The 25606-nt window shown below is 42.4% G+C and overlaps 2 protein-coding genes across 2 annotated transcripts; both read right to left on the bottom strand.

Annotated features, from left to right (window-relative positions):
• Positions 1–909: 909 nt before the first annotated feature.
• Positions 910–8891, bottom strand: LOC114582203 (vomeronasal type-2 receptor 26-like). Its single transcript, XM_077918168.1, has 5 exons — positions 8674–8891; positions 7434–7725; positions 5494–6354; positions 3485–3611; positions 910–1814 (listed from the first exon to the last, which is right to left on the bottom strand). Exons 1-5 carry the CDS (start codon positions 8889–8891, stop codon positions 910–912), a joined length of 2403 nt encoding a protein of 800 aa, XP_077774294.1.
• A 2580-nt stretch (positions 8892–11471) lies between these two features.
• On the bottom strand, positions 11472–13415 carry LOC114583175 (vomeronasal type-2 receptor 26-like). The gene is made up of 2 exons (XM_028704515.2): positions 13307–13415; positions 11472–12376 (listed from the first exon to the last, which is right to left on the bottom strand). The coding sequence occupies exons 1-2, from the start codon at positions 13377–13379 to the stop codon at positions 11472–11474; spliced, it is 978 nt and encodes a 325-aa protein (XP_028560348.2). The 5' UTR covers positions 13380–13415.
• Positions 13416–25606: the final 12191 nt, after the last annotated feature.

The following is a 25606-nucleotide window of genomic DNA, read 5'->3' as shown; positions in this document are numbered from 1 at the left end:
GGGTTGTGAAAGGAGTGTCCAGGAGTGAGGCTTCATCTCCGGTAATGGAGAAAGCTCACGGAAGGGGTGTCAAGTCAGAGGGGGAAAAGTCTGACGGAGAAGACACAACTGCTGGCCTTAAAGGGTCAGTAGGGTATCAGGTCACAAGTGCGTGGAAAAGTGTCGCACAGTGTGATTCTGGGAATGTTGAAGGGGTTCAACAGGTGCCTGGGAAAGATGCCGGGAAGGGGCACAAGGCAAAGGGGAAGGTGTTGAACTCAGAAGGTCTCGTCAGAATGGTTTCGGCATAGAGGGGGTGTGAGGTTTGGAACTTAACAGGTTAAGAAGTTCCCAGGATGCCTCAATTCTGACGTCAGCTTCTAGAAGCTGGGAGGAGTTTGGGAGGAGTTTCCTCTTCCCCTCTGGTCTTTGAGGGAGAAAGACGCAGCTTTGTGTAATGGCTGCAAGGAGCCCAGGGGCCCAGGAGATCCCTGGGGGAATGTCGGAATAATTAGCTGAAATGGACAAACCCAGTACTCTGTGTGTGTTTGTCTGGAAGCTAATTGAAGGACGTGACAGTTTCATCACCGCTGTGTTTATCTCTGCTAAGGCGTGACTGAAGAGCTGCTGGAGACGGAGCAGAGTCTCGCAGGGAAGTGTGTGGGCGGCCATGCGTAGCTAATTGAGGACCAATAAATCAATTAGCGGGGCCCCAATATAACTATTGCCACAGTATATACATAAGGAGGTCTGGTTACAGAGTGCAAGGGTTTTGTTTTTTAGGAAAGAGAGTGTGTATATATGTTTAAAAGATAGAGAGGTCCAAAGAAAATTGAGATAGAACACATTTACCAGGAAAATAATTCATAAACACCCAAACAACCAAATATCCATTGGTTTTGGAGACTACAGCAAAACAAACCCACACATTCATCCAGCCTTTCTTCTTATAAGCTGTTCCTTATCGTTCAATTCAGGCCTTAAAACAATGATGTAACATTTAGGGGAAAAGATGCACCCCAGCACCCCAGCACTGGAGGCTAAGATAGAAAAGATCTCCACAGCTACCATATATTTTCCTTTAGTGCTCAGGTAGGAGGGAATAAAGGATAACCAAACACTGCAAAAGACCAACATGCTGAAAGTGATGAACTTGGCTTCATTGAAACTGTCAGGCAACTTCCTGGCAAAGAAAGCCACACTGAAACTGGCAATAGCCAGAAAGCCCATGTAACCCAGGACACAGTAAAACATAGTTACAGAACCCTCATTGCATTCTAGAACAATTTCTCCATAAGTTGAGTGCTTATCGACATCTGGGAATGGGGGAGAAAATGCCAACCACATAATACAAATGGTTGCTTGAATAAAGGAGCAGGAAATCACAATGGAGTTGGCCAGCCTCTTCCCCACCCATTTCCTCATCCTGGATCCTGGTTTGGTGGCCATGAAAGCCAGAATCACAGTGATCGTTTTTGCCAGCACACAAGAAACAGCCACGGAGAAGATGATGCCAAAAACAGGTTGTTGCAGAAGACGTGTCACCTTCTGAGGCTGTCCAATGAATAGCAATGCACAAAGGAAGCAGAGCAGAAGGGAGAGGAGGAGCATGTAGGTGAGGTCCCGGTTGTTGGCTTTGACAATGGGAGTGTTGTGGTGCTTCAGAAACGTCCCTAGCACCAGAGCTGTGATGATTGAAGAGGAAATAGAAAAACAAGCTAAACTGATCCCCAAAGGTTCTTCATAAGACAAGAAGCTTATCTCCTTCAGAACACATAAATCCTGTTTTTTGTTGGGATAATATTCATCTGGACATTTAAAACAGTCATTCATATCTGAAAAAGAAGCAATGAGTTATGAGGTTTATATTGGTGTCCCAAACCATACAATCCATGCTAATCTTGCATAGATTAAAATTTATGTAGTCCTGTCATCCCAACAGACTCCAAGCAATGATTTATCTACGAGATTTGGGCATTTTTGAATATATACAACAAAACCTCAAATGTAGTGCTTTACCAAGGACAATGTTACACCAGGTCCTGATTTTCCTCTGCCAAGGAAGTTTATCATAAAGGTTCAAGACATTTCATTAAAGCATTCTGTTCTTTTTTGTTTTGCTTTACACTTTATGCCATTAAAAAAATATATCTTAATATAAGGTGAATTACAATGTAAACTTTCTTCTCAACTAATACATCGTGCTCTCTCATGATGTCACACCTTTCTCTCTCTCCCTCCAGCAGCTGGAGGAGAAAACGACAGAGGGTGAAGAAGGCATGAAGGCTGCTCCCTGCAAGGCCCTTTCCACCTGGCCTAGCAGGTGGGGTCCACATTAACCCAGCTGTGTTAAATATGTATTCTGTAGTTGACCTCCTTTGAAATGTTTTCTTTGAAATCATTAAGATAATATTTTAGTTTTCTGTTATGTTTCTTTGACTTCATACTCTATATTTGATTTTGTTCAGATTGTTTTATTTTTGTTTTATTGATTTAATAAGCTGTATAGCGTTTTGAGATTTTTCTTAAAAATATAAAGCGGTACAGAAAAATAAAAAATAGAAAGAAAGAGACCTCTGGGTATAGGGGGGGTGTACAGATTCAATCAATCAATCAATCAATCAATCAATCAATCAATGAATGCAGTGTGAGTGAAGAGGTGACCTTTCCTCACCCTTTGGACCACCTGGGAAACTCAACAAACCTGTTGCTCCTGCAACTGGGTGTGCAGCTGAATGGGACATAGCTGACGGCAGCCTGAGGAAGAACCAACTCCCCTGTGCCTGCCCATAAGAAACAAGAGGCTAGGGTGATGTCCACTGTTTCCAAGAACTCTTCTCATTGCTAGACTTTTTTAGTTGAGTTGAGAGTTTGCATGGATCCTAGGTGAGAACCCAGAGGCTGAGAGGCAGGGTATGTCAGAAGGAAAATGTGTGTGTGTGTGTGTGTGTGTGTGTGTAAATGTAACATTTTTATATGCAACTATGTATTTTATATAAACAAAGTTTCCAGAAGCCAAACCCCTTGTTCTCCTATTACGAGACAACAGGATTGGGGAAGGTGAATATCAACCACAGAGGCCATAATCTTGCAAGCCCATCTCAACTTCCCTATAGTTGAGTGGATAAACTATTAGCCACACTGCATTTGTGGATCTGAATGAGACTTCAAGGAGGAGATTGTTTATAAACACAGAAACTCATACAAGGAAGACAGGTAAAACCAACCCCTCTTTTTGCCTGTTTGGAGGTCATGGGTTGAAGATGAGGCAAGGAGGCTGTGGACCGATCAGTTCACATTCAACACAAGGGCAAATTATTCCACCAAGGAAACCAGGTTGGATTTTTGCATCTTCAACAAGGCCCTCTGCATCACTCGGATTTACCATTCCCCCCCAAAAAAGAATAAAACCTGTAACCATATTGTATGCATATATTTATGCTTATTCCCCTTCCTCTGAATTACTGGCCATCTGCTTTCTATTTCTGTATGTGATATTGCTTACCTATCTGGTCTGAAATCTTCTCTTCTGGACAGGGAGTGCAATCGTAGCAACAAAATGGCTCCCCCTCCTTCATTTTCTTGCTTGAACCAGGGCTGCAACTCTCACTGCATACAGAAATAGGCCTTGCCTAATCCATGAAACAAAGGAAAATATAGAGCTGGGAATCTTTATGGTTCCAGTAGAGAAGACCCCTATTATTGGCAAAGTGGGCAGAGACCTGCCAAGATTCCAACTCCCTCCCCAATCACCAAGGATGGTTCAGGCTTTCTCCTGTCACCCACAATCATATGAATACATTTTCTGTAACAGATGTTTTCTAGATGTTCATGTCTAACATCCAGTAATAAAAACCATGAGCAGCAGATTCCAACTTTGTCTGCAGAGAGGGAAGGCACTTAATGAAAGGAAAGGCCTTAAAGTATGACAGGCATAGCAACTGTCGGTTCCTTTTACTCTCTTAGAAGGTAAAGCAGGAGAAGCCTCAAAGGCACACAAACAAACAAAAAAGCAGTTGCAGGGCCGGCTTTTGACTGCTCACCATAAGCAAATCAGAACCATGCATTATTCACATGATGGTTGCTCTTTGCAAATTTGCATAGATCATCCCATCCCTAGCTTGTGTTTATGTCTCTCTCTCTCTCTCTCTGTCTCTCTCTCTCTCTCTCTCTGTGTGTGTGTGTGTGTGTGTGTGTGTGAGAGAGAGAGAGAGAGAGAGAGAGAGAGAGAGAGAGAGATTGTATTTCCTTTTTTAACCAAAAGGTACAGGACAGGAGAAGAATTCTAAATCGGTTTCTTGTTTGAGAAGGAAAGAAGTAAAAAGAAATGCTTGTAATTGCCTTTTTCATTGGGCATTAGGAAGATGATAGAGTTAGTGTTCTAAATAGTGAAGTTCTGGTTTGACAGAGGCAAGCAAGAAATAATGTTTTCCACTTGATGAAAAGGTGGGGAACAAAAGACGAGATTCTACCTGGTTTTTTCACTTCCTTCCTTTTCATAGAGCTGGTTTCAACCACACTGCCGAAGATTATTTCATAAATAAAATGAATAAAGGTTACATATACAGGGGTACCTCGGGTTGTGAACTTAATTCGTTCTGGACGTCCGCTCTTAACCAGTGGTCTGCTTTCACTAATGGGGCCTCCCACTGCCGCCAAAACGCGGCACACAATTTCCGTTCTCATCCTGGGGCGAAGTTTGTAACATGAGGTACTACTGTACTTTGGTCTTATTGATGGAATTTTGAATGTTTTGAATGAAAATGATCTTAAGTGATATTCAAAGATGGAGTGCTCTGAACTGATACAATGAAATCAATGTGCATGACAAACTTTGGATCTCAACCAAAGATCATCATTTGACATATATTCAAGGCAAAAGATGAATATATTTAGTTCATCTATCAATTTCTCAAAAAAAAAAAAAAATCTTAAAAAAATAATTATCTGTAACACTACCATGGTGAATAAGTTCATGAAGTGTAATTTCCCTGACCAGTTCAATAATTATTCATACATCACAAAATCATTGCGCTCAAGTGAAATGATGTTTACAAACAGTACTGAAGTCAATGTTCATTCCAAACTGGATATCTTCCTACCTTGTTAAACCGCCTTTGCCATGTAATAGCGTCTTCATGGATGGTGAACACTTGATGCGAAGACGTGTGAGGATTCATCCTCCCAATTTTAATTTTATGAAAGGATTGGTTTAAGGAAACAATCCAATTAATAATATCCAACCCAACTTTCAACTCCCCATTCTGGTTAAAGGAAACCTCATCTCCAGCACTATTATTAAATAATACACCTCTGAGGAAATGATGGAACTATATTTGAAAAAGGAAATCAGAAGAAGAGGATGTGTATCAGTCTAACAAATATATTCAGTGGCAACAGAATCAAAGAAGAACAAACAAACAAAAATCAGGAGATAATTTATTGAACAAACCATGGACGATTTCAGGACCCATGATATGGTGCTCTACTGGAAGAGAAAATTGGCTTCATTACCTTCCAGGGCTGTTGATTTTGTAATGACAACTGCCCTTGCTCCTTTAACATTCTTGATTTGAGTCTCCATGAGAACATGTCACGAACAGCATGTGCCATGGCATAAACAGCCATGTAGATACTGTAGCTGTGGCCAATCATGTTCAATTCAAAGAAAGGCCCAGGAAGAGTCCCCACGTTCTCATCTCCGGTGCAGATATCGCCATCCATATCTTCTGCACCTGTACCTGGAAATGAGCAGGCAAATGCCTGCTGCCAGAAATCCTTGATGAAATAATCTTCTTTTGAGGTGGCAGGTTTTCTGCCGGCAGTAAATTGTTGAAATCCTGATATATCATTGGAGTGAATTGCAAAGGACAGAGCCCCGTGGATTATTTCTTTATCCCAAGTCCTTTGATAAACGAGAGAAGTCAGCTCCACCTGGACTGTCAATATCCACACTGTACCCTTTGGGTTAATATTCCCATGTTCTTGCTCAGATAAATATGGAAGCCATCTCAGAAATATAATAGAATAAGATTCTCCGTAGAAGATCATCACATTGGCTTTGCTACTCATTACTTTATCACATATTTTTGCACCCTGCTGTATTAAGTCTTTAAGATCAGTGACAAGAGATAATTTGGATACTCTCTCAATAAAGGCAAAACAAATGCCACTAGAAGTAAACATTGGAACCACAGTTTGAACAAATCTTTCTCCATTCTCAAGATCCATGGTAAGGAGTCCGACCCATGTCCACCTGAAATGCAGAAGTAAGGAGAGAATCCCCTCATACTGCAGGGCTTCCTGTGGGACCATTTGGTAGAAGGAAAGGCCTGGAGTTTTATCCTCCATGATTGGAGCAGGGCTATATATGAGCTAAAAGGGATTGCAGTGGGGGGGGGGGAGAGAATAGGAATAGTTTTATGAATATATTCAGTCATTTTTATTCAACATTTCAAGTTACCTTTGGAGTTAGGACCATGTTGCTCCATCACTCAATACAAGATGCTGAAAATAATAATACTGAAATACTTCTTTGAGTCTTTTGTGTTACTGTTGCCAATTAAGCATACACACCAAATAAAAGTGAAAATTGGAGGATGAAGACTGTCACTATAAAGAAGAACAAGAAAGGTACCATGTTTCCAAGAAAATAAGTGTCCTGCTGTATTTAAACCCTGGACACTCTACATCGCTGTAGCTTTCTTTTTTAGTCAAAACACATTTCCCAGCTTCTGATATAACATGGACTTGTACTCCTGGCATAAAGACACACAGACACCCTTCTGCCAACATTTTGCATGCCCGTGTTGATCCTATGGTACGGCACCACAAATCCTTAGTTAATGCAAATTTCCTTCATAAAGACATACATACACCCTTCTGCCTTCATTCCTGCGAACACAATGTGGGCATAACAGCAACTTCATGTAGTAAAGTCTAGTAGATATTCAATACCACATGTGGGTTAATTTTAGCATAGTCCCATGAATTCTCATCTAAATTTTCCTTTGATGGGATTTATGCTCCATAACTTTTCACTCCATTTCTGAGAAGCACAATCCAAAAGCTGCCATTTTCAACCCCCACTCAATCACCATCATTTCAATCTCCTTGTATTAAATTTGTGAGGCAATGATGTTTACAAAACTGAGACTTTTGTACATTTCCCGCCAAAAGATGACTGAATGAAAATCAACCTGCATAATTGGTCTCTCTTCAAATTAAAAGTATTGATTTCATGTGTGTTTTCCAAATTGTATCAATAAATACAAAATCGTATCCCCTGTATAAGAGTCTTGCTGTGGTATTTAAGCTTATGCTTTATTCACCCCACCAGTTCACATATTTTGGCCTCTGCACCACAAGGTGAAATATGGCAGGCAATGCAACCAGGGAAGGAAAACAACAACTTTAAATCCATGATGCTCAGCACAGAGATGGATACATAATACCTGTGGAATTTTATAGATATCCAAAACTATTGCAGCATGAAGAGAGGTTAGGGGGTCCAGCCCCCCAATGACTGCTATCAAATGATGATGGATGTCGCATTTGTAGTTGGGGACCAATCTGTTTGCGCTGGACATTAGCAGCATTGTAGCATGATAGGTCCCTTTTGCAATGAAATAGCTGTCAAATATGTGGAAGCCCAAGGTGGTATTGGGTAAGATCTGAGGGTTGGCATTGATCTCCTTCACTGCAAATGCCAAGGCCAGGATGTGCTGGTAATTCTTAGTCACTACTCTGAAATGAGAATTGCATTCTGTATCAAAAAGATATCTCTCATTTTATAAATCACAATTATTGCATTCTCATCATTGTTTGCTTTATGAAATAGTACTGTATTTTAAACCACGTTTGTGGATACAGTCCAGGCTGGGGTACAAAATTGCTTGGATTTTGTGTTCTAGTAAGTTCTGATAACCCCCCTTTTATGTGTTAAAAACATTTTTTAAACTTTCGAACATATAAAGGAAGAATACAGAATCTATCACATATCACTGAGATTCCCTTCCCTGTTAAGATGGACCACAACAGATTTCAAAATAGATATGGAACTTGTGAAAGAAATTTATCTTTATCATATTCTATTATCTTGTTATGGGGAACAAGGGAAACAATTGCATTCTTTATGCTTTTTATGTTTAAAAATCCATATGCCATAGCTTTCAATATTCAGAGAAAGAAGCTAAGAAAAACAGAAAGAGGTAAAGAAAGAGCAACTCCTTACGCAAGCTCTTCGGGCAATGCCTGTGGGGGTTCTTTGGTGAAGGCTAATGCATTGGAAATGATGAAGCTGTGAGAAGCTAAGCCACCAAGGATGAGGTCTCCTGACCGGTGATGCTTGTGAAGTGGAGGGTGTGGATCATGGACATGACACTTCACCATGTGAGTCTTGCATGTCATTTCAGGAAGCATCCATATATCACTGAGATTCATTTCCATGGAAAGATGGACCACAACAGATTTCAAAATTAATAGATATGAACCTAGGCTATGCAAGCTTTTATAAGTCAGTGAAAAGAAATTTATCTTTATTATGTTGCATTATCCTGTTATGTAGAAACTGGAACATTCTTAATTGCATTATTTATATTTTTCTCTGTTCAAAATCAATATGCCACAACTTTCAGTATTCAGTGAAAGAAACTAAGAAAAACAGAAAGAGGTAAAGAAAGAGCAACTCCTTACGCAAGCTCTTCGGGTAATGCCTGTGGGGGTTCTTTAGTGAAGGTTAATGCATTGGAAACGATGAAACTGTGAGAAGCTAAGCCACCAAGGATGAGGTCTCCTGACTGGTGATACTTGTGAAGTGGAGGGTGTGGATCATGGACATGACACTTCACCATGTGAGTCTTGCATGTCATTTCAGGAAGCAGTGTCAGCAGCAACATAAGCAAAGTTGCCATCCTGAGTGTGAAGGCAAATCAACATGACATTCTTTCCACAGAAAACTCCCTTATTTCAATGTCAACAGCTGCAAAGGCTGATTTAAATGTTTATTCAGTTTTTAAATAGGCCAGAACTCTGCAATATAAACACAACTAAGCCTTAGCGGTAGTTATAAATTCTAGTGTGTATATGGACCAAATAACAACTTTCTTTTTTTCTTTCCTATTCGAATTCCACAGGGGGTTCAGCGTGCAGCAAAATTAATAATAGTCATTGCTGTAATGACAGAGGAAAATAATTACAAAGTCAACATTGGGGTTCCTCTGTGTAACTGCAGGAGGAAACTTGTTTGTTACATCTGAAGATTCCCCCACACCTTCCGCCTAGTTGAGTATCAAATGATACTTTGGCTTGGATGAGGGAGGCACCAAGGCTTCAGACGTATAACATCATAATTTGGCATTATTGTACACTTAAACTTGTATTAGGAGCACTGTGCTGAAGATTTAAAGGCAACTTACCAACACAGGGACGCGGGTGGCGCTGTGGGTTAAACCACAGAGCCTAGGACTTGCCAATCAGAAGGTCGGCAGTTCAATTCCCCGCAACGGGGTGAGCTCCCGTTGCTCGGTCCCTGCTCCTGCCAACCGAGCAGTTTGAAAGCAAGTAGATAAATAGGTATCAGCACGGCAGGAAGGTAAACGGTGTTTCCGTGCACTGCTCTGGTTCACCAGAAGCGGCTTAGTCATGCTGGCCACATGACCTGGAAACTGTACGCCGGCTAACTCAGCCAATAAAGCGAGATGAGCGCCGCAACACCAGTGTCGGCCACGACTGTACCTAATGGTCAGGGGTCCCTTTACCTTTACCTACCAACACATACCGCAGCTTGTGGGGAGGGAGGCATTTTCTAATTAGGAAATATGGTGGGCGGGCTCATCAATGAAGTTGGAAGGCAGAGCGAGTCTTACTTTTAGAAGAGCAAGGCCTAATTGGTAGCAACCCAGCTGCTGAGTCCTTTCAATCTGTAGCTTCAAATTCCTCCTTTGCCACTTCTTTCTTGTCTTGCTTCTGAATGCCAGAGAAAGAACCCCTTAGCCTTTGGGAAGACAGAGAGGGCACTGATGTAGGGTCCCAAGAAGCTTGCCCATGTCTGTAGCTTCACAAGAGGTTTGCTTATTCCCTCTATTACATTTCCTGTCCTCCCACTCAGGGGTGGGTTACAACAAATGAAACAGTATTTTAAACAACTTAGCATTTAGTAAATATGGGGGTGGTAGAAATTGGCATATCAAGTGTCATAAGCCAGGGTAAAGAGATGAGACTAGCAACTGCTGAAAGTTGTATAATGAAGTGCCCTCTCTGTTTCAGTTGGAACAGTTCAGGGATTTGGCACTGGGCACCATGCACAAGTTAATGAGGATTCCACCAGAGCTCGTGAGCCTTGAGAGTTGACAACCCAGGAAGTCACTGTGTTTGCCTTAGTGCTTAACACCAGGTGATTATACTACTGCTTACTCTATGAATTTGCGATCTTCTGGGTTTCTTCTAATCTGCAGCCTTTATGGCCCATATTTATTTACCATGTAATGCAATTCTTAGTGTATTTGAGGAGCTAGTATATGGCAGTATCTACCATTGCAGGAAATTAGTGGGGGGCTCCTTAGACTGTATGGATGGAAGGTGGCCTGCTCTTGATTGTTACACTCCCTATGAAGGAAATTGTACATAACCCAGGAATAATTATCGATTCACTGCTGTCACTTGAAGCTCAGGTGGCCTTGGTGGCCCAGTTGTGCTCTTATCTGGACAAGTAAGGCCTAATATAATTCGTCTATGCTCTGGTAACTTGTAGGTAAGATTATTGCAAAGTGTTATTTTTGGGGCTGCCTCTGAAGATGGTTTGGAAACTGCAGCTGGTGTAGAATTCAGTAACCAGGTTGCACACCAGTGCAAGAAAATTTGAGCATAAAATACTAATCCTGGCACAATTGCACTGGTTGCCCAGGCCAAATAAAAGTAATGGTTTTGACCTATTAAGTCATCAGTTACTCAGAACCACGTCACGAGGACTGACACTCCCCAAATGAACTGACCCAGACTGTGTGCTCATCATCTGAGGCCCTTCTTCCTGTGCCTGTTCCACAAGAGGTCTAGAGGGTGGCAACACGAGAACAGGCCTTTTCTGCCGTGATTCTCTATTTGAGGAGTGCTCTCCCCAGGGTGGCTTACCTGGTACCGTCATTATATATCTTTAGGCACCAGGCAAAATCCTATATAACCAGGCCATGCAATATTTGGCTAAATTCTCTAAGCCCTTACTCTTAGAGTATAAGTTGCACAACTCTGATCAAGATTTCTTTTAGGTTCATGGGTTTCAAGTTGACTTGTTCTAAATAATTCAGGTTTATGGTAACATGTATATATATATATAAGGAGATATTGCTTCAGAATGCAAGGGTTTTGTTTTTATGTTTAAAAGATAGAGAGGTCCGAGAAAATTGAAATAGAACAAATTTACTGAGAAAATAATTCATAAACACCCAAACAATCAAATATCCATTGGTTGTTCAGACTAGAGAAAAACACACCCACATTCATCCACCCTTTCGTCTTATCAGTTTTTCCTTATCATTCAGTTGAGGCCTTAAAACAATGATATAGCATTTAGGGAAAAAGATGCACCCCACCACCCCAGCATTGGAGGCTAAGATAGAAAAGATCTCCACAGCTACCATGTATTTTCCTTTAGTGCTTAGGTAGGAGGGAATAAAGGATAACCAAACACTGCAAAAGACCAACATGCTGAAAGTGATGAACTTGGCTTCATTGAAACTGTTGGGCAACTTCCTGGCAAGGAAAGCCACACTGAAACTGGCCATAGCCAGAAAGCCCATGTAACCCAGGACACAGTAAAACATAGTTACAGAACCCTCATTGCATTCTAGAACAATTTCTCCATAAGTTGAGTGCTTATCGACATCTGGGAATGGGGGAGAAAATGCCAACCACATAATACAAATGGTTGCTTGAATAAAGGAGCAGGAAATCACAATGGAGTTGGCCAGCCTCTTCCCCACCCATTTCCTCATCCTGGATCCTGGTTTGGTGGCCATGAAAGCCAGAATCACTGTGATCGTTTTTGCCAGCACACAAGAAACAGCCACGGAGAAGATCATGCCAAAAACAGGTTGTCGCAGAAGACATGTCACCTTCTGAGGTTGTCCAATGAATAGCAATGCACAAAGGAAGCAGAGCAGGAGGGACAGGAGGAGCATGTAGGTGAGGTCCCGGTTGTTGGCTTTGACAATGGGAGTGTTGTGGTGCTTCAGAAACATCCCTAGCACCAGAGCTGTGATGATTGAAGAGGAAAGCGAAAAACAAACTAAACTGATCCCCAAAGGTTCTTCATAAGACAAGAAGCTTATTTCCTTCAGAATACATAAATCCTGTTTTTTGTTGGGATAATATTCATCTGGACATTTAAAACAGTCATTCATATCTGAAAAAGAAGCAATGAGTTATGAGGTTTATATTGGTGTCCCAAACCATACAATCTATGCTAATCTTGCATAGATTAAAGTTTATGTAGTCCTGTCATCCCAACAGACTCTAAGCAATGATTAATCTATGAGATTTGGGCATTTTTGAATATATACAATAAAGCCTCAAACGTAGTGCTTTACCAAGGGCAATGTTACACCAGGTCCTGATTTTCCTCTGCCCAGCAGTTTATCATGGATGTTCAAGATATTTCATTAAAACATTCTGCTGTTTTTTGTTTTTCTTTACACTTTATGCCTTTTCTTTAAAAAAAATCTTAATCTAAGGTGAATAAAATGTAAACTTTCTTCTCAATTAATACATTGTGCACTCTTCTGATGTCACACCTTTCTCTGTCTCCCTCCAGCAGCTGGAGGAGAAGAGGACAGAGGGTGAAGAAGGCGTGAGGCCTGAAGGCCGCTCCCTGCAAGGCCCTTTCCACCTGGCCTAGGAAGTGGGTCTCACATTCACCCAGCCCAACTATGTTAAATATGAATTCTGTAGTTGACCTCCTTTGTAATGTTTTATTTTGAAATCTTTAAGATAATATTTTAGTTTTCTGTTATGTTGCTTTGACTGCCTACTCTATATTCAACTTTCTTCGAATTGTTTTATTTATGTTTTAATGATTTAATATGCTGTAAAATGCTTTGAGATATTTCTTAAAAATACAAAGAGGTAGCAAAAATTTTTAAAAAAAGGAAAAGGAAAAAAGAAAGAGACCTTTGGTTATAGGGCAGTATATAAATTCAATAAGCAAATCTTTCTTCTTCCTTTTTTTTAAAAGAATAAAACCGGTAACCATATTGTATGCATATATTTATGCTTATTCCCATTCCTCTGGATTACTGGCCATCTGCTTCCTATTTCTGTATGTGATATTGCTTACCCATCTGGTCTGAAATCTTCTCTTCTGGACAGGGAGTGCAATCGTAGCAACAAAATGGCTCTCCCTCCTTCATTTTCTTGCTTGAACCAGGACTGCAACTCTCACTGCATACAGAAATAGGCCTTGCCTAACCCATGAAACAAAGGAAAATATAGAGCTGGGAATCTTTATGGTTCCAGTAGAGTTGACTCCTGTTGCTAGAAAAATGGGCAGAGACCTGAGAAGAATCCAACTCCCTCCCCAATCACCAAGGATTGTTCAGGCTTTCTCCTGTCACCCACAATCACATTAATACATTTTCTGTAACTGAGATGTTTTCTAGATGCTCATGTCTAACATCCAGTAATAAAAACCACGAGCAGCAGATTCCAACTTTGTCTGCAGAGAGGGAAGACAATTTAAAAAAGAAAGACCTTAAAGTATGACAGGCATAGCAATTGTCCATTCCTTTTACTCCCTTAGAAACTAAAGCAGGAGAAGCCTCAAGGTACAACAAGAAAAAAGCAGTTGCATGGCAGGGTTTTGACTGCCCATGATAAGCAAATTAGACCCATGTGTTCTTCAGATGATTGTTCCTCTTTGCAAATTTGCATAGATCATCCCTTCCCTAGCTTGTGTTTGTGTCTGTGAGAAAGTGGGAGAGAGAGAGAGAGAGAGAGAGATAGAGAGAGAGAGAGAGATAGAAAGAGCTTGATTTTATTTCTTTTTTTAATCAAAAGGTAGAGGACAGGAGAAGCATTCTAATGGGTTTCCTTGTTTGAGGAGGAAAGAAGTAAAAATAAATGCTTCTAATGGCCTTTTTTTATTGGTCACTAGTTAGGGGGCAGAGTTAGTGTGCTAAATAGTGAAGTTCTGGTTCGATAGAGGCAAGCAGGAAATGAAGTTTTCCGCTTGATGGAGAACAAAAGAGGTGATTCTACCTGGTTTCCTCACTTCGTTCAGAACTGATTCCAACTATGCCACCGAAGATTATTTCATAAACAAAATGAATAAAGGTTACATGTACTTTGGTCCTATTGATGGAATTTTGAAGGTTTCAAATGAAAACGATCTTAAGTGATATTCAAAGATGGAGTGCTCTGAGCTGACTCAATGAAATCAATGTCCATGACCAACTTTGGAACTCAACTAGTGATCATTATTTGACATATGTTTAAACCAAAATATGAATATATTTAGCTCATACAACAAATTCTCAATAAATAAAATCTAGAACACTGCCGCAGTTAATAAATTCATGAAGTGTAATTTCCCTAACCATTTCAAGAATTCTTCATACATCACAAAAACATTGTGGTCAAGTGAAATGATCTTTACAAACAATACTGAAGTCAATGTTCATTCCAAATTGGATATCTCCCTACCTTGTTAAACCACCTTTGCCATGTTATAGCATCTTCATGGATGGTGAACACTTGATGCGAAGAAGTCTGGGGATCCATTCTCCCAACTTTAATTTTATGAAAGGATTGGTTTAAGGAAACAATCCAATTAATAACATCCAACCCAACTTTCAACTCCCCATTCTGGTTAAAGGAAACCTCATCTCCAGCACTATTATTAAATAATACACCTCTGAGGAAATGATGGAACTATATTTGAAAAAGGAAATCAGAAGAAGAGGATGTGTATCAGTCTAACAAATATATTCAGTGGCAACAGTCTCACTAAGAACAGAAAAAACAAACAAAAATCAGGGAGATAATTAAATGAGTCATGGACTATTTGACACCAATGATATGGTGCCCTATTGCAAGAGAAAATTGGCTTCATTACCTTCCATGGCTGTTGATTTTGTAATGACAACTGCCCTTGGTCCTTTAACATTCTTGATTTGAGTCTCCATGAGACCATGTCATGAACAGCATGCGCCATGGCATAAACAGCCATGTAGATACTGTAGCTATGGCCAATCATGTTCAATTCAAAGAAAGGCCCAGGAAGAGTCCCCACGTTCTCATCTCCGGTGCAGATATCCCCATCCACATCTTCTGCACCTGTACCTGGAAATGAACAGGCAAAGGCCTGCTGCCAGAAGTCCTTGATGAAATAATCTTCTTTTGAGGTGGCAGGTTTTCTACTGGCAGTAAATTGCTGAAATCCTGATATATCATTGGAGTGAATTGCAAAGGACAGAGCCCCGTGGATTATTTCTTTATCCCAAGTCCTTTGATAAACGAGAGAAGTCAGCTCCACCTGGGCTGTCAATATCCACACTGTACCCTTTGGGTTAATATTCCCATGTTCTTGCTCAGATAAATACGGAAACCATCTCAGAAATGTCATAGAATAAGATTCTCCATAGATGATCATCACATTGGCTTTGCTACTCATTACTTTATCATGTATTTTTGCAACCTGTTGAAACAAGTCTTTAAGATCAGCGATAAGAGATAATTTGGATACTCTCTCTACAAAGGCAAAACAAATGCCACTAGAAGTAAACATTGGAATCACAGTTTGAACAAATCTTTCTGCGTTCTGAAGATCCATTGTAAGGAGTCCGACCCATGTCCACCTGAAATGCAGAAGTAAGGAGAGAATCCCCTCATACTGCAGGGCTTCCTGTGGGACCATTTGGTAGAAGGAAAGGCCTGGAGTTTTATCCTCCATGACTGGAGCCGGGCTATATATGAGCTAAAAGGGATTGCAGGGGGGAAAAGAAAGAATAAGCATGATTTTATGGATATATTAAGTCATTTTTATTCAACAGTTTAAAATGTACACCAGCAGAATAAACAAAAACTACAAACCCATGGGTTTTAGAGTAAGGACTGTGTTGCTCCATTACTCAATACGATGCAGAAAGTAATAATACTGAAATACATCTGGAGTCATATGTGTTACTGTAGCCAGTATAGGGTACTCCCCCCAAATAAAACTGAAAATTCGAGGATGAAGACTGTCACTAAGTTGATAAAGTAGAGGAAAAATGGTACCATGTTTCCAAGAAAAGAAGTGTCCTGCTGTATTTAAACCCTGGGCACTCTACATTGCTGTAGCTTTATTTTTCAGTCAAAACAGATTTCCCAGCTTCTGTTATAAAATGGACTTGTACTCCTGGCATAAAGGCACACAGACACCATTCTGCCCACATTTTGCATGCCCATGTTGAGCCTTTTCTAAGGCACCACAAATCCATAGCAAATGCACACTGCCTTCATAAAGACATAAATACACCTTTCTGCCTGCATTCCTGCGAACACAATGTGGGCATAACATCAAATTTATGTAGTACAGTCTAGTAGAATTAAATGCCGCAGGTAGGTTAATTTTACCACAGCCTCATGAATTCTCATCAAAGTGTTCTTTGATGGGATTTATGCTCCATAACATTTTACTCCACTTTTGCGAAGAACAATCCAAAAGCTGCCATTTTCAACTCCCACCACACACCATCAGAAAAATCAATCCTCATATTTAAATGTGTGAGGCAATGACGTTTACAACACTGAGACTTTTGTAAAAATTTTCCCAAAAGGTTGGTGACTCTTTGGGAAACACCCTGCATCATTAGCCTCTGTGCAAATTAAAAAGTATTTATTTGGTTTTCCCCAAATTGTATCAATAAATTCAAATTGCTTCCCCTGTATAAGAGTCTTGCTGACTTATTTAAGCATATTCTTAAATACCACACCAGTTCACATATTTTGGCCTCTGGACTATAGAGCGAAATATAGCAAACAATGCAACCATGGGGGGAAACCAACAACTTTAAATCCATGATGCTCAGCACAGAGATGGATATATTATACCTGTGGAATTTTATAGATATCCAAGACTGTTGCAGCATGAAGAGAGGTTAGGGGGTCCAGTCCCCCAATGACTGCTATCAAATGATGATGGATGTCACATTTGTAGTTGGGGACCAATCTGTTTGGGCTGGACATTAGCAGCATTGTAGCATGATAGGTCCCTTTTGCAATGAAATAGCTGTCAAATATGTGGAAGCCCAAGGTGGTATTGGGTAAGATCTGAGGGTTGTCATTGATCTCCTTCACTGCAAATTCCAAGGCCAGGATGTGCTGGTAATTCTTAGTCACCATGCTGAAATGAGAATTGCACTCTATCAAAAAGATATCTCTCATTTTATAAATCACAATTATTGCATTCTCATCAGTGTTTGCATTATGAAATAGTACAGTATTTTAAACCACATTTGAGGATGCAGTCCAGAGTGGGGTATAAAATTGCTTGCTTGGTTGTTGTTGTTTTTTAGTAAGTCCATTTGCCCCCTTTTATGTGTTAAAAACATTTTAAGAACTCTGGAACATATAAAGGAAGAAAACAAAATCCATCACACATCACTGAGATTCATTTCCATGATAAGATGGATGATAACAGATTTCAAAATTAATAGATATGAAGCTAGGCTATGCCTATAAAAGTCAGTGAAATGATTTTATCTTTATTATGTTCTATTATCTTGTTATTGGGAACAAGATACATATCCTTAATTGCATTATTTATATTTTTCTTTGTTGAAAATCAGTATGCCACAGCTTACAGTAACCACAGAAAAAACTCAGAAAAACAGAAAGAGATAAAAGAAAGAGCAACTCCTTACACAAGCTCTTCGGGCAATGCCTGTGGGGGTTCTTTAGTGAAGGCTAATGCATTGGAAATGATGAAGCTTTGAGAAGCTAAGCCACCAAGGTTGAGGTTTCCTGACTGGTGATACTTGTGAAGTGGAGGGTGTGGATCATGGACATGACACTTCACCATGTGAGTCTTGCATGTCATTTCAGGAAGCAGTGCCAGCAGCAACATAAGCAAAGTCGCCATCCTGAGTTTGAAGGCAAATCTTCACTTGAAAAATATGACATTATTTCCACAGAAAATTCCCTTATTTCAATGTCACCAGTTGCAAAGGCTGATTTAAATGTTTATTCAGTTTTTAAATAGGCCAAAACTCTGAAGTATAAATACCACTAATCTCTAGCGGTAGTTATAAATTCTTGTGTGCATACTTACCAAATAACAACTTTCAAGTTCGAATTCCACAGGGGTTTCAGCGTGCAACAAATTTAATTATAATCATTGCTGTAATGACAGAGGAAAATCATTACAAAGTCAACGTTGGGGTTCCTCTGTGTAACTGCAGAAGGAAACTTGTTTGTTACATCTGAAGATTCCCCCACACCTTCCACCTAGTTGAGTATCAAATGATACTATGGCTTGGATGAGGAAGGCAGCAAGGCTTCAGACGTATAACATCATAGTTTGGATTAATGTACACTTAAACATGTATTAGGAGCACTGTGCTGAAGATTTAAAGGCAACTTACCAACACATACCACAGCTTGTGGAGAGGGAGGCATTTTCTAAATAGGAAATGTGGTGGAAGGCAGAGTGATTCCTTTACTTTCAGAAGAGCAAGGCCTAATTGGTAGCAACCCAGCTGCTGAGTCCTTTCAATCTGTAGCCTCAAATCCCTCCTTTGCCACTTCTTTCTTGTCTTGCTTCTGAATGCCAGAGAAAGGACCCTTTAGCCTTTGGGAAGACAGAGAGGGCACTTATGTAGGGTCCCAAGAAGCATGCCCATGTCTGTAGCTTCACAAGGGTTTTGCTTATTCCCTCTATTACATTTCCTGTCCTCCCACTCAGGGGTGGGTTACAACAAATGAAGCAGTATTTTAAACAACTTAACATTTAGTAAATTTGGGGGTGGTAGAAATTGGCATATCAAGTGTCAAAAGCCAGGGTAAAGAGATGAGACCAGCAACTGCTGAAAGTTGTATAATGCAGTACCCTCTCTGTTTCAGTTGGAACAGTTCAGGGATTTGGCACTGGGCTGTGGAGTTTGGAACTGACAGGGTTAAAACTCCGTGGTGTCCTGTATCTGGGAGGAGCTTGACGCAGAGAAGCACGTCACAGTCTGTGTCAGTCTCCAGACTTGCTTTTGATTCTGCCTGAGAGACGCAGCTCAGCTTGAAGGCTGCGTGTGTGCTGTTGGAGCACAGAATGTCGGAAGTTTCTGATGGAATTTACTGCTTTGTAAATAAACGCTTCTAGAGATAAGAACCGAACTGTCTTTGGACTTGATTTATCCCTCATCTCACACGGACGCAGGACTGCTGCTACTCTGCTACCCTGCCAGGTCAGCTCCCTAACAGAGCCACGCAGGGAAGCCTGATTGGACGCAGGATTTATTTATGCAAAAGCATAGGTTATGGAAGTTCCACGTTTCCTGACAAGTGTGAGAAGGGAGGAAGACTGCCAGCGTTACGTTGCTGAGAGCTCCTGCCAGGAAGGGCAGTGAGGAATGCTGGAGAGCGGAGCCAAAAGCCAAGAGAGACGGCTGCTTCGGAAGTCCAGCTTGCTGGCAAACGTGTGAGTACGCTTAAAGCCCCAGGGGGGAGGAAGATGGCTGCTCAGCCACAGCAAGGCCATGAGAGCTACCCCGGTGAAAGACTGAATGGAGCCAATTGGGAAGCCTGGTCAAAGCGCATGTACTACTGGCTGGCAGAAAGGCAGCTATGGGAATGTACACAGGCTGAAACAGTCTTTGCCCAGCCCATTGAGAAGTCTGCAGGCGCAGTGGAAGCTTGTGAAGCAGACGTGGCTGATGCTCTAGAGAGAGAGCAAAGGGTGCTAGCCATTTTAAGGGCCAGCGTTGATGCTTGGCTGTTGCCAAAGCTCCAAGGGAGGAAGCCCTGGGTCGCGTGGCAGGCACTGAAGATGGCATGTCAGGCCGCAGTGGGAGCCAGACCAGAGGGGGCTAGAAGATGCCCAGAGAGAGCACCAAGCCCAGAGGGGGCTGGGACTGTGTTGGGAAGCTGTTTCTATGCTTCAACACATCTATGTGATGGACTGTGTGCTGGAGAGAGGCTGAGAGCTGAGAGGAGGAAAGCAGTGGCAGGCTGTTCCTCAGGCAGCAGAGCGCCCAGGAGTGGGGGTGCAGGCCGATCCAAGAGCTCTGGGAAAGCCAAAGTCTCCAAGAGTTGTTTGTGCTCTGAGGCGACGTCCAACAGCACTGGGAAACATCCGCTAGAGGCCCAGGCTGCCAAGGACACCGGCCGGCGTGGAATGTCAACAAAGCAAGTTTCCAGGGCTGGTTCCCAGCAGAGACGTGGGAAAGCAGCAGGCCAAGAGAAAAACAAAGACAAGGTGTCTTATCACCTCACAGCTGCGATGGTGTCTCTGAGAAAAGGCAAAAGCCTTAGTCGGGGGGAGGCTGTGGCCATGGCAACCAGTGGGGGTGCGAGCAACGCCATGGCAACTTTGGAAGACAGCCAGAGTGACACTTTATCTCTTATTATAGACTCAGGAGCTTCGCATTGCCTGGTGACATCTAGAGCAGTGTTTCCCAACCTTGTGCCTCCAGCTGTTTTTGAACTACAACTCCCATCATCCCTGACTAGCAAGACCAGTGGCAAGGGATGATGGGAATTGTAGTCCAAAAACAGCTGGAGGCACAAGGTTGGGAAACACTGATCTAGAGGGCTCCTGAGGAACTGCAAGACAGTTAAAACTGGACGCTATGCCACATTAGCGGATGGGTCTCAAAGACCACTGACTGAATCTGGGTCTTTATATTGTTCTTTTATAGATTGTGAGGTGCAAGCTTATGTGGTCCCCGAGCTTGCCCACTCTCTTTTAAGTGTGCCAGCATTAATGGCTGCTGGGTTTGATATTCTGTTCTCTAACAATTTGTGTTCCTTCTACAGGGATGGGAAGAAGATCTACAGTGTTGAGAGGAAAGACAGGCTCTTTCTGGTGGAGATGCCTATTGAAAATGGGACTGGTGGAAAAATGGGACTGGTGGAAAATGGGGCTAGTGGAAAGTCCATTAAAGACGTCCAAGTGCAGTGTGCAAATGTCCCACCACACCATGACTGTATACACTTGTGGCACAGGAAATTCGGACATGTAGGGTGGTCATATGTGCGAAAAGCCATTGACAACACAATTGGGTGTAGGTTCACGGCATGTGACAGATACCTAGATTGTCAAGCCTGTAAGCAATCGAAGGTCACAACATGCACATACCCCAGGTCAGAGAGGAGAACCAGCAAACCCTTTGAGCTTGTGCATGCAGATTTATCAGGGCCCATGCCAACACCTTCTTTAGCTGGGTCTAAATGGGTTCTGGTTCTGATTGATGATTTTTCAAAGCATTCTTGGGTTTTCTCGCTTAAACAGAAGTCAGAAGCAGCTGCACTGATCAGAGATTGGATCACAGCGGTAGAGCTGCGGTTCTCTACCAGGGTGATTTCCTTTCAATCTGATCACGGGGGCGGAGTTCACAGGTTCTGCGCTGCAATCGTTTTTCAGGCAGAAAGGTATCAGTCATCGATTGACGGCCCCCTACTCTCCACAACAGAACGGGATTGCAGAGAGAAAGTTTTGCACGCTACAGGAAGCTGCAAACGCTATGTTGGCAGACTCGGGTTTGCCACAGCGCTTTTGGGCTGAGAGTTATAAGACAGCATGTTTTCTGCAGAACAGGGTGTACAATTCCAGTGTAGGCAACACACCATATTTCTTACTGCATGGGAAGAAACCGAAAGTGGACTTTTTACACGTTCGGCTGTGAGGCTTGGGTCCTCATTCCAAAGGCCATGCGCAGAAAGGATGAGCCAAGATCTAGGAAGATGATCTTTGTAGGCTATGAGCTGGGTTCAAAGGCGTGGCGTTTCGCATACCCTACTGGCAACCAGTCTAAGCTGCTCATTAGCGGCAGTGCTGAGTTTTGCGAGCAGAGTGGGTGGAAACGTCTTCACGGGAACCCGGATGTTCTGTTAGACTCAGATGAGGAAGAGGAGGAGGACGAGGCTGAACCTGTTGCTGAGGTGCACGGTCCACAGCCACAGAGTCCAGAGCTGGGATCTCCAAGGGAGAGGCTCCGTATCTCTCCAAAAAGGAGTCCCAGGACCCCTTCACAGGTCTCTGTCAAGTCTGAGCCAAGGAATGAGCCATCCTCGCCAGCAGAACCAGCTGTACGCCCGAAACGGCGCAACAGGTCAGAGGGGGAGGTTTCTGACACAGGGGATGGTAGGGTTGATCCAGGTGAATCAGGCGCAGTTCCAGAATTCACACTGAGGAGGTCAGCAAGAACAACCAAAGGAAAGCCACCTGAAAGGTATGAAGCCACTTGTGTTTGGGTTGGTGTGGCTAGATGTGAACCTGAATCCTTTGAGGATGTTCAGAAGTTGCCTCAGGAAGAAGCTAGCAAATGGCATGAGGCGATGCAGAAGGAGATGAACTCAATGGAGTCTCTTGGTGTGTTCTCACTCACTCAGCTGCCGGCTAAAAAGCAAGCTGTCAGCTGCAGATGGGTTTACCGACTTAAACCCACAGAAACGGGAGAACCACAGTATAAAGCGAGGTTAGTGGCCCGAGGATTCACACAGAAGAAGGGTGTCCACTTCACAGAGGTATATTCGCCGACCTCGAGAGCGGAGACTTTGAGAACGCTTTTGGCGATAGCAGCACAAAGAGGTTGGAAGGTGAACCATTTTGATGTACCTGAACTCAGATCTCCAGGAGGAGTTGTACATGCTTCCTCCTCCAGGGTTTGAAGTCAGTGAGCCAGGCATCATGTGGCGGTTGCACAAATCCATCTATGGATTACGCCAATCTGCCAGGAATTGGAATATGTGTCTACATGAAGCCTTAGAAGAGCTAGGTTTTAAGAGATCTCTTGCAGACAGTTGTCTTTACATTAGAGATTCAGGTTTGCAACAGCAGGTGGTTCAGGTGTTTGTTGATGATATCTTGATCATGGCACAGACAGGTGAACAGGTGGAGAAGTTTGCTAAGGAGCTTGGAAAGCGGTTCAAGCTAAAACAGCTTGGAGATGTCAAATCCTATTTAGGCCTAGAGATCACAAGAGCAAGTGATGGAAGCTTTTTGCTTCGCCAGAAAGGTAAGATTGAACAGTTGCTTGAGAAATTCAGGATGAGTGATTGTGCAGGAGTGAGAAGTCCTATGGAGACTAGTTTTGTGAAGGACAGCCAGCAAGTAGAACGCACTGCGTTCAAAAATACTGAAGTGTTTCAGTCAGCTCTGGGTAGTCTGTTGTATCTGTCACAGTGGAGCAGACCAGACATAGCATTTGCTGTCAATCTGCTCAGTAGAGAAGCTTCAAGTCCTAGTGTGCAAGCCTGGAATGGCATCAAGAGAGTTCTGAGGTATTTGCAGGAGACCAAAGACTTTTGTCTTAGGTTGCCAGCACAAGGAGAAGTGAAACTGACTTGCTTTGTGGATTCGGATTGGGCTAACATTGAGGATCGCAAATCAGTGTCAGGCCTAGTGGTGAAGTTTGGGGACTCAGTAGTTGGGTGGAGGTCCCGGAAGCAAAGTCTCATAGCGCTTTCATCTACTGAAGCTGAGTTCAGTGCACTATCAGAGGTTTGCAGAGAGCTGGAGTTCTATGTGTGTTTGGTCAAGGAAATCTGTGGAGAGAATTGTCTGCCCGTTGTGGTGCATGAAGACAATCAACCATGCCTCAAATTGGCTGAGACTGGGCAGTTCAAGGTGAGGACCAAACATTTGGACATACGTTTCTGGAATGTATGTCAGAGCGTTCGTGAGGGGCTAGTTGCTCTGAAATACTGTCCCTCAACCAAGAACCTCGCTGATGGTTTCACAAAACCATTAACCTTCCAGAAGCATGAGGAGTTCTGTGAGGGTCTGTGTATGGGGAAAGCATTGTTGGCTATTGTCCCCAGATGCAGGACAAGAGGGGGTGTGGAGTTTGGAACTGACAGGGTTAAAACTCCGTGGTGTCCTGTATCTGGGAGGAGCTTGACGCAGAGAAGCACGTCACAGTCTGCCTCAGTCTCCAGACTTGCTTTCGATTCTGCCTGAGAGACGCAGCTCAGCTTGAAGGCTGCGTGTGTGCTGTTGGAGCACAGAATGTCGGAAGTTTCTGATGGAATTTACTGCTTTGTAAATAAACGCTTCTAGAGATAAGAACCGAACTGTCTTTGGACTAGATTTATCCCTCATCTCACACGGACACAGGACCGCTGCTACTCTGCTACCCTGCCAGGTCAGCTCCCTAACAGAGCCACGCAGGGAAGCCTGACTGGACGCAGGATTTATTTATGCAAAAGCATATGGGCACCATGCACAAGTTAATGAGGATTCCACCAGAGCTCTGGAGCCTTGAGAGGTGACAACCCAGCAAGTCACTGCGTTTGCCTTAGTGCTTAGCACCAGGTGATTATACTACTGCTTCCTCTATGAATTTGAGATCTTCTGGGTTTCTTCTAATCTGCAGCCTTTATGGCCCATATTTCTTTACCATGTAATGCAATTCTTAGTGTATTTGAAGAGCTAGCGTATGGCATATCTACCATTGCAGGACATTAGTGGGGGGCTCCTTAGACTGTATGGATGGAAGGTGGCCTGCTCTTGATTGTTACACTCCCTCTGAAGGAAATTGTACACAACCTGGGAATAATTATCAATTCACTGCTGTCACTTGAAGCTCAGGTGGCCTTGGTGGCCCAGTTGTGCTCCTATCTGGACAAGTAAGGCCTAATATCATTCGTCTATGCTTTGGTAACTTGTAAGTTAGATTATTGCAAAGTGTTATATGTGGGGCTGCCTCTAAAGATGGTTTGGAAACTACAGCTGGCATAGAATTCAGTAACCAGGTTTCTCACTGGTGCAAGAAAGTTTGAGCATATAATACCAATCCTGGCACAATTGCACTGGTAGCCCAGGCCAAATAAAAGTAATGGTTTTGACCTATTAAGCCATCAGTTACTCAGAACCACAATGTCACGAGGACTGCCACTCCCCAAATGAACTGACCCAGACTGTGTGCTCATCATCTGAGGCCCTTCTTCCTGTGCCTGCTCCAGAAGAGGTCCAGAAGGTGGCAACATGAGAACAGGCCTTTTCTGATGTGGTTCCCAGATTGTGGAGTCCTCTCCGAGGGTATCTCACCTGCTACCGTCATTATATATCTTTAGGCAACAGACAAATTCTTTCCTACATAACCAGGCCATGCACATTCATTATTTGAATAAATTCTCTAATCCCTAACTATTAGAGTATAAGTTGCACAACTCTGATCAAGATGTTTTTTAGGTTCATGGGTTTCAAGATGACTTGCTCTAAATAATTCATGTTTATGGCCACATGTATATAGATAAGGAGATCTGGTTACAGAGTGCAAGGGTTTGGGGTTTTAGGAAAGAGAGTGTGTACATATGTTTAAAAGATAGAGAGGTCCAAAGAAAATTGAGATAGAACAAATTTACCAAGAAAATAATTCAAAAACACCCAAAAAAACCAAATATCCATTGGTTTTGGAGACTACAGCAAAACACACCCACACAT

Source organism: Podarcis muralis, chromosome 13, assembly GCF_964188315.1.
Source record: "Podarcis muralis chromosome 13, rPodMur119.hap1.1, whole genome shotgun sequence".
Lineage (NCBI taxonomy): Eukaryota > Metazoa > Chordata > Lepidosauria > Squamata > Lacertidae > Podarcis > Podarcis muralis.
Note: the sequence above shows the minus strand (reverse complement) of the source record. Positions and strands in the feature narration are given on the sequence as shown.

Bases quoted from the DNA above. Each gene is read 5' to 3' on its own strand.
- LOC114583175 (XM_028704515.2), bottom strand. From the start codon at position 13,379: ATGAAGGAGGGAGAGCCATTTTGTTGCTACGATTGCACTCCCTGTCCA. The intron at 12,377-13,306 runs GTAAGCAATATC...CTTCTTTTTCAG, and splicing joins GAAGATTTCAGACCAGATGG to ATATGAATGACTGTTTTAAA.
- LOC114582203 (XM_077918168.1), bottom strand. From the start codon at position 8,891: ATGGCAACTTTGCTTATGTTGCTGCTGACACTGCTTCCTGAAATGACA. The intron at 3,612-5,493 runs GTAATGAAGCCA...TTCATGGATTAG, and splicing joins AAAATCAACAGCCCTGGAAG to GCAAGGCCTATTTCTGTATG. The intron at 1,815-3,484 runs GTAAGCAATATC...CTTCTTTTTCAG, and splicing joins GAAGATTTCAGACCAGATAG to ATATGAATGACTGTTTTAAA.